The 9,295-nt window shown below is 45.2% G+C and overlaps 1 protein-coding gene across 2 annotated transcripts in view; it reads left to right on the top strand.

Annotated features, from left to right (window-relative positions):
• The first annotated feature begins 6,840 nt into the window (after positions 1–6,840).
• Positions 6,841–9,295, top strand: part of PEAK3 (PEAK family member 3) — a 67,147-nt gene continuing 64,692 nt past the window's right edge. The window contains exon 1 of one of the 2 annotated variants that reach the window (XM_069649528.1): positions 6,841–7,099. In XM_069649528.1, coding sequence (XP_069505629.1) covers positions 6,958–7,099 — 142 coding nt within the window. In that variant the 5' untranslated portion in view covers positions 6,841–6,957. The remainder of the gene's footprint in view (positions 7,100–9,295) is intronic. The other variant, XM_069649529.1, reaches the window with a different exon arrangement.

The raw sequence follows: 9,295 nt of genomic DNA, 5'->3' as shown, positions 1-9,295 counted from the left end.
TCCTTTTTGTGAGTTGCCCTGAATCCTTGTGAGTAGCTCTGTTGGCAACCCACAAGTCAGCAGCCGCTGCTAGCTTCTTGGGATAAATCTCTTTTGAGTCAGCCAAGTGCTCTCTAAGCTCAGGAGAGCAGGCATCAAAAATAGATTCCAACAAAAACAGATTTTTCATTCCTTCAAAGGTATTTACTCTGTAACCCTTAACCCATCCATCTACGTGTTTCAGACATTCACACACCCACGTAGCCCTAGGGATACCACCAGTCTTTATGAGGGTCCTAAACCTCTTAAGGTACTGGGAAGGAGTTTTCCCAAATATGGCCATCAAAGCCAGCTTCACATTCTCATACTCCAATCGTTCGCCCCCCACCTCCATTACAGCATCAGTTGCAACCTGGGAGAGCCTAGACAAAAGCCAAAGAATCAACTGATTCCCTGTGACACCCTGAATCCCACGATTGTATTCAAAAGCACCTAACCAATCCAAACTATCATATATACTCACTGCTTCTTTGGGCAGGCAAGGCCTCTTGGTACTGGAAGACCTAGAGGACTCTGGGAGGGAAACATTTTCAAGAGGCAATCTTTTCATTTCAAGAGCATGCTGCATTTCCAATTCCCTGAGTTTGATGTCCTGATGTTTGGCTTCAGCTTGAGCTTTCAACTTTTTAAATTCCAATTCAAGTCTCATTTTCTCAAGAGACAGATATTCTGGACTCAGTGATTGACCTTGTGGGGTCCCAGTGGATACAGGTTGCGGCAAAAGGGCCTGCTGAGGCAAAGAGGATCTCCTATCCTGGGACTCCTCTAGCTCTTCTGACTCTTCTAACACATTAGAGTTAGACTCTGAATTATTATCCTCATTATCAATTTCCACATTTTCTGGAGTAGTAGGAGTTACAGGCCTACTATCCAACCTTTGGTGATCTAACAACCTTCTGATCAATTCATTTTTCTTTCCTTTAACAGGGAGATTCCTGACTTAACACATTTCTTTCAGTTGTTCTACTGTTAGAATGATCTGGGCTTCCTGATTGAAGTTATCCATATCCACATATGTTACAATTGCTATTCTAGTGGAGCTTAGCCTTTTGAGGGTTTTTAGTTGAACAAAAGTAAAGCAAACACTCAATGTAACAACTCTACAATAGATCCTCAAGGCCTGCCACCAGTGTTAGGCAAGATTGTGTGCAGTACCCTTTGGGTGCACTACAGCAACCTTGACCTCCTGGCAATGGAACCCAACCTTTGGTATAAGTCTGTACTGCACAGGTTGGTAGTGTGGCTGAGTAGGCTTATCTCAAGAGGTGTCACTGTGAGCAGTAGGGTTGTAACACAGAGTTTCACAGTGATAGTTATTCAAATAAATACTTATACTCAAGGTTTCTTGACTAAACAATTATTAATTTATTTAACAGTCAGTTATATAAGCCTTCTTCAGAAGGGAGCAAAATATGTAATAATTATAATATATTTTTGAAACACACTCTTAGTTTCTCTAAATCAGATGATACTCATTGGGGATGGCACACAGACACCTCCTACACCCTCAGGTGACTTAAATAGCTAGGACACTGTGGACATTGATTTATCACTGGTACCTTTAGAGCAATACTGGGTTTGGTGCCAAGGTTAGATATGGAAATAAAACAAAGGTTAACAAATAATTCATAAACAGGTAAGTACTTTTAAAACCTTCCAATGTCAAGTAAATTTAACCCTTTCCTCAGGGAAAGGGAAAGGCTCAGAGTCAAAGGTAAGAAGAGTCTCTCAGGGAGCCAGGACAGCCAATGTTAGTTGAACAATGTCTAGGGGAGCTGGATATTTTCTTTGCAGGTAAGTAAAAGTTTTTCACAATGTTTTTAGAAACGTTTGTAGAAATAAGATTCACTTGAATGGCCAAAAGCTGGGAGGCTTGTGAGGGGCAAAGCTTTAAGCAACTATGCAAGGGCAATCAAGACAGGTCTCAACTGAGAGCAAGCAAGGCTACACAACAAGAGGTAAGTTCTCTTAGACTTGACAGTACCTTTGGTTAGAAGAAATTGTTCCAGCTGGCTTCTGTTACTATACAGCTCTGCAAATCCTTTCGTTCCTGGGCCTCAGTCGTGGGGACAAGAGGGTGGACGTCCGGGGACTCCTGCACTGCAATGGGAAAGTCAACGGCAACAATGGGCAAACTTCAATTCAGCAGCACTTCAGTGTTTCAGCTCCTCGCGTCTGACAGCAAATAGCAACACAGCGGTTCTCGGATACCACTTCAGACTTTCCTCGCATCTGGGGTCCAGCACTCTGCTGAGGTGGTTCAGGCTTGGTCAGTCCTGCTTCAGGGAAGCCGGAGGATCTTCCTGGCTCCCAATGGTATGTATTTTGTTAACCTCTGAAGCATGAAAAGTAGATCCACGCAGGCTTGACATGTGGCCAACTTTGCACCAGAACTGGAGATGAACTGGCCGGCTGTTAAATCTCAGTTACCAGTTTATTGGTATTCACTACAGAGTGTAATTTGCTTTTTGACTTTAAGAACATTCAGTCATGTAATTCCTCATTTTACTATAGCTGTTAAGATAGCTATAAGATAGCTCAGTAGGTTGAGGGCTTGCTTCTGCGATGTGAGTGTGATCTGCAGGTTTGAATCCCAGCAAGGCCAACTCTTTCGTCCTTCTGAGGTCTATAAATGAGTACCAACACAGGTTGGGTGATATTGTATGTATATTTTTTCTATGTAAAGCACTTAAGCATATATGCTATATAATAACACATCATTATCATTTGGCCTTTGGACGTCTACTTGCATTCACAATAATTTGGTAATATGGGCCTACATACACTGATATTAACGATATATATGGTGATTTATTCTTGTATGGAATGTGTATCACATTACACTGATATCGTAACCATATTTATCGTAGTGTACTTAGGAACAATGCTATGTGATGCCACTTCCTGTTTTGTCAGTGGGTAAAAGGTTGTGTTCCATTGCTTCCCGTGATGTCACTTTTGGATGGGGTCCAATAACATCACTTCCTGTGATATCATCGGAGGTCAAGGGTCATGTGATATCACTTCTGCTACCACAAGCATTTTGGTGAAATGACGTCCCTGGAGGGCAGCCACCATTAAGGAGTGGGGAAAGCATGGTCCAAAAGCAGGCAACAAATAGTGAACTGGGGAATGAGACTCCACCCATCAGCATCGAACCAGTGGCAGAGACAGCTTTCAGAACTCTCTGTCTCTGAACATACAACCAAACAAGGTAGTTGTCCACCTTAAAGGATGACACAAGCCCATTGAAGAAGCTGGGAGAAGTGCTGAGACAAACCTCTGCTAACATCCACCTTAAAGGAAATTTTCGAGCCAGTTGAGTTCCTCGATCCACAACTGATGGCAATGCTGACCATCGTCAAGCCACCAGCACTTAAAGACATCTGAGACGCCTCAACAAGTGCTTCAAAACCACAGATCAGCACTGGGACAATAATTCCTGACACAGAGCTGCCATGTAGGTCAGCCTACAGCCATTAATCCATATTCGCTAGCCGAACCATTAGGTCGGCTGATACATGCAGCAACTACCGTCTCGAACTCTGTCACAAAAGCCTGCAAAGCACTCTTAAGCGAACTCGAACCTGTTGAGCACCAATAACATCTACAGCACAATGTACATTGTGGCTTTGTCCCCCTTGTCCTTCCCAGAAAGCCCCTATTGACATTTTAAGACCCATTGCTCCCTTTGTGCTAAAGCCAAGAAACCTTAACAAACTGTTGTGGTTATTAACCATGCCGGAAACCCTCCTGTCACTATCCAAATTGTATCTGTTTTCCTTCTTTGAAACTGTCTTTCTTCTTCATTCCTTTACAGGGTGTGTTGTATTTCGTAGTGTTGTTAGACTGTCTGTTGTGATTAATACAGTATATATTTTTAGTACAACCTTGACTGGACACTCCTTTTATCATTGGGTAATAATTGTATTTTCGCTGTGTTGCAACTAACCAAATGATCCACGACCTTTCGGAGATAAGTTTGCGGTTACGTCCACGTTACCAAAATTACACCAGGAGGTTTATGATTTGCTTGTTATGGCAGTCTGTTCGGATCCCTTCTGGTGTATTAAAGGTGTGAAACCAATATTCACCCCTAGACCACTGGTACCCCGGAAGTTGTTTTGTCGAAAACACTATATTAATTGGGTGGTTCTGTTTCCTATATTTCTCTTTATTTAATCAGCATCTCATCCTTATTTAATGTATATAAGCCACAAAAGAACAGATTAACAAAAGAACATGAATTATATGAACCGAAGAATTTTACATCTGCAAAACCAGTGCTACTCACTGCTACCTGCAAAGTGCCAGGTTTCAGTGGACTAACATAATTTCCATCCCTTACAAGTTGAAAGGTAGCTGCTGAGTTAGAAAATTAATGTTCGACCCCTCCTTGCTGCTCACACAGAAATGCATAAATGGTTTCTGTCAACTCATGCAGGACAAAACTCAGTACATGTGAGGTGAGAGAACTCCAACTACAAACTATATTTTAAGAAGGGACCCCCTCCCCATTATTCCAATCATGGTAACCTCTCCATTATGCCAAACATGGTAAAGGACAATCCCAGAAGAGAGACTGATAGGGTTGGAGCAGCAGTAATCACACAGAGGAAAGCCTGACGTTGAGTGACTCTGCCCAAACACAAGCTCCAGGATAGCCCTTGCCTGGTGAACAGTCACTCAATTCCACCAAATCTCAACCCACGCCCACTTACCACACCTCCTTCCACCACAGTGAAGGAGTAAAGGCTCTTCAAACCTACATCCCACAGCACTAGTAGATACTTTGCTGACCATCTCTCTCTATCCTCTCTCACACCTTTCTGCTGGGACAAACTGTCCTAGCATGTAATTCACGAAACCCTCAATAAGCACCAAGAGGTCATGGTGTGTTTGGAAATGTCACCTGCAACGTGCACAGCCTGGCATGTAACTGACACGTCCCCAGCTCAATTGGCCTAGAAGAGGCAGCCCTGCCTGTTTGAATGTCATCTGCTTTCCAAACATCTGCCCCTACTACCTGTTTCATAAACAAAGCATAGCTCTTTGACTATGTCCCATGCAGGGTCCTGAAGCCCATCTCTTTCTATACTCCCTCTGGCAGACTGGCCCACAGGGGGAATAGAAAGATTTCCCAAAAGGAAGTTACTCAGCGGCTCTTATGTGGGGGCAGACATGTAACTGACTGCCTTGGCCCTGCTGGTCTTCACTACCTGTCATGAATTCCCATTTCTCCAGAAGAATTTCCCATAGGAACAAACCATACTCTCTTCTCACTCATCACTCCCAATCCTCTCCAATACACCAACATGCATTTTAGTCTTAAATGTAATCAGGAATGCTGTCAATGTCTAAATTCATTCCATTTTGCACTACGTATTTGCCTCACTGAGCTGTTACATTGCATTAGTACCCAGCGAGGGGGTTGTGGCGGCCTCCTAGCCAATGAGGAGGCTCAGAATGCAGGAGTTACCACATGGTAATCCTGCTGCCCTGAGCCTCCTTACGGCTGGCGACTGCCATCTCCCCTAGCCGGGGAATCAGGTAGGTCTTTCTCCGACCCCCCTACCCCCATCCACAGAATTCCCTTCCTGCCCTCCCACGCCCACTTACCTTCTTTTTTGTTCATTTCGAGAGCGGATGTGCTGGGAATATTACTGTCCCCAGTGCGTCCGCTCCCGATCCGCAATAGGCCGTCATGGAAAGGAAGAAGGGACTACGTGTAGTCCTTCTCCTTTCCAATGGCAGCCATTTTGTTTGTCTACTTTTTTCCTATGTTTTCAATGCCTGCCATGGAAAGAGAAAATGGATTTCGTTTTCCCTTCCCCGGCGGGGAGTTTTTTGATTTTTTTTTTCTCTTACGAAACACCAGAGAATTTGAGAACAGAAAAAAAAATCCCTTTAGTACCCCGGTCTAACGGCCTTCATTAAGGCCCTTGCTACGCTCGGGCCTGTAACTATGGGCCCCGGGGGCCTTACCTTATGCGGTAATGGCCCGCAAGCTCGGGGCTTATTGCCTAATTAAAGTGAGAAGACAAAGTATTCGCTGGAGCCGAATAGCAAGAAATTATTCTATCTAGAGCAGAATATCATTTTTTCATCCGGAATTCAGTATACTACTTACACAAAGCTGAAGTTCAATACACCCCTACTTTGTAGGTAGGTGAGAGTGCTTTCTTTTCAAGCCATTATTTAAAAAATGCTCTCGTGGTTCGGAAGCTCCCAAACCTTCACGAGTCGCTTAGGGCGCCAGCCATTTCAGGGGAAAGATTTAAATCACTCCACAATATGACCAGCCACCAATGATACAATGTACTTCTGAGCCTCGTATATGAAATGCGAGTCAATTTCAGCACTCAGATGTCAGCCGTTGTTCTCTGATTCTGCTAGTTTGTAATGATCCAAAAGCATGGAGTGTGGCCTAAAGGGTAAAACTGAGCTTTGCCCAACCCCCTCCCCATCCTGGCCATTCACGTACACCTGTATCCACCTGCTGGCCAGAAATATGCACTGAATTCCTGACAGTCCCCACCTTTGGACATCAATGAAGAGATGTTCTGAAAGTAGTCCCCTGGGTTTGGCATAAGTGAATAATCTAAAGATTCCGAGCAACCCGCTTTCCTAGACATCCTTTCTACACCATGCAGCATGGCCTTGCGAGAGTCTCTAAAGTGGGCAGGCCTCGCTCGAAGTTGCTCTTAGACACCAAACAGGAAGTATTACACACTAGCCGGCCATACCACAACATCCTTCTATTCCGTTTTCGAGTTCCTCAACCAAGGCGCAAAAAGGGAACGGGTCAAGAAAAAAATAGGGTGGTTTCCTTTTTGTACGACACAGAGCAATAACAGCGGCATGTAACGGAGCACAATCTTCTTTCCCTTGAACAGAAAAAGGTTGGTAGCTGACAAGATGGACAGCGAGAGTGATGAGAGCTTGGGGGCCATCTGCGGCCAGGGCTGTTCCCTGGATCCTGGAAAGAACGGCGGAGAGAGAGATGCTGGAGTCATGGAGCCTTGTGCCAATGGTGGCTTGTCCTGTCACCAGGGCACAGGTGAGAGACACTTATCGCTCTTAAGGCTGCGGGTGGCTTGTTACTTGTCTCAGAAATTGCGAACTGGATACTGGGTGAAGAAGTAAGAGTGCGCAGGAACAGGGCCAGAAATACACGAAATGTAGAACTGACCATCAAAATGTACCACCCCAGATTTCCATTCCAGGAAAATCTACCTCATACCTACGGTAAAGCTGTCGGTTGGGCCCCTCCCCGGGCTCTGCCGGCTTGAGGGGGAAGCAGACAGCGAAGGACAAGGACAGCCAGAAAGAGTGATGGCTAAGGCAGCATCCCAACCTTCTTAGAAAGGCTGATGTCCTCATGTCTGTCCCATCTGCAGACTGCAACAAACAGCATAGACCCCTCTGAGAGACCCCGCCAAGTTTCTGTCCCATTCTCCTGCAAGGAGGAAAAGGCCGAGAGACCCAGGAGAGCAGTGGTCGAAGTGTGCGAGAGAGGTTGGGAGCGGTGCTCCTATACTTTTTTAAATTAAGTTTTACTGTTCCTATACTTTTATTTTAAACAGAAACCATTCAACGTAGGAAGCAGTTGAAGCTTGCACTGCACTGAACGTTACCTTAAATAGCAGGTGCATTTGTTTGGGTGTTTGTATTGTGCGCGGGAGGGGGTGTTGAAATGTGTTTTATAGGGAGCTGGGGCAGGGCAGCAGGGAACCTAGTTCACTACTTCTTTTTATACACTTCGACCTGTGCAGCCACACAAGGACAGGTGGGCAGTAGCATCACACGCACCGGCGGCAGGGTCTATGGGCCCATGGGACCTAAGTACCACTAAAAACTAGTGACCTGGGGCTCTAGGTGCTTGGAATCATCGCAACTTCAAGGCAGTGTTCACTCAAGATTCCTGCTGTCTGCTCTCATTTGCAGTGTCAGTCAGTCTGTTCTTGGCAAAGCTGTCATTGGCAGCCATGTTCTTAGCTGAAAGGCATCACTTTAGACAAAGGTTTGTAAGGGCAAGTTCACAACTAGTCACCTTTTGGTGTGCAGATCACCATGTCAAGTGTTAGGGCCTGATTCACAGAAGTGTTCTATAATGGCGAAAACGTTCTGTGAATCTGATCCTTAAAGTTCAGTTGCTAACATAATTGGCTCATATGCAATGCAAAGCAAAATTCCCAGCACAGTGATTCCCTATATGTTTAGAAGACACATTTACCAAGTGGTTTTCTTGTTTGCATAAAGAAAGTAACTCTTTTTTTTCTTGTAATTCATCGTTGCAATTTCCATCCTTGAGGGTGGCTAAATCAGACACCTTACAAGAAAGCAAACAGACATCTCCAGATCTCCCATGACAGTGCCAACAGGACATCCGGGATGTCCTCTTTTATTTTCTGTCACTTTTAGACCTGCACTTGTATTGGGAACGCAAATGGGAAGCAAGCAGTACAGGTTGCACCTCCCTCACCTCACACGAGGGATGATTGGGTGATCAAAGTGCTGCACACGAACTGTGCTCTTCATCATTACCCCAGATTCTGAATACCGCTTCAGCTGTCATTCCAGATTCTTTTTTCTTGCCATTCTGGCGCCTCTAGTTCTGCACTTTTAATGGAATAAGCAAAATGGGAATAAGCCATAGGCGCCAGGCTCATAAAGGGAGGTGTTTTGTGCACTTACCTGATGCAGACCTGAGACCTGAAAGGGACTATTATTTCATAGGGACTATTTATTCACTCAGGCGTGGCCAGGGAAGGATACATACCTAGTTGGGGAAGGATACAAACCTGGGACTTCTTTGGAGGCTATTTAAGCCACGCCCAGACAGCAGCTCATGCGCGTTGTTCTGCTTCCTGCAGCTTAACGCTCACCGTGTCTGCTCCTGGACTCCAGCCACGCCCGCCTCGAACCTGGAAGACCTGCAAGGAAGGAAGAGAAGAGAAAGGTGAAAACCAAGGACTATTTCAAACTTCTTACCTGCATCCGGAATCTTCTCGCCAGCATCCCTGAAGAAAGACTTCCATTTAAAAGCATTGCGTTGCTCGCTGCAGCGCCACGCTTCACTCACCTGTCCTCGAGACATCTCCCGGCTCCATCGCGGCTGTCAGCATCGGACGCCACATCTCTGCACCTAGGGGAGAGAGGAAGAAACAAAAGGTGAGCAGAAGGAACACAGAAGGAAAGCCTGATTAACAGCCATAATACTTACCGGCTTTTCTTCCACATTTCGGGTCGGCGC

This window comes from Ambystoma mexicanum, chromosome 1p (genome assembly GCF_040938575.1).
Source record: "Ambystoma mexicanum isolate Mex_15411 chromosome 1p, UKY_AmexF1_1, whole genome shotgun sequence".
Classification (NCBI taxonomy): Eukaryota; Metazoa; Chordata; class Amphibia; order Caudata; family Ambystomatidae; genus Ambystoma; species Ambystoma mexicanum.
This window is presented reverse-complemented; position numbering and strand designations above follow the sequence as displayed.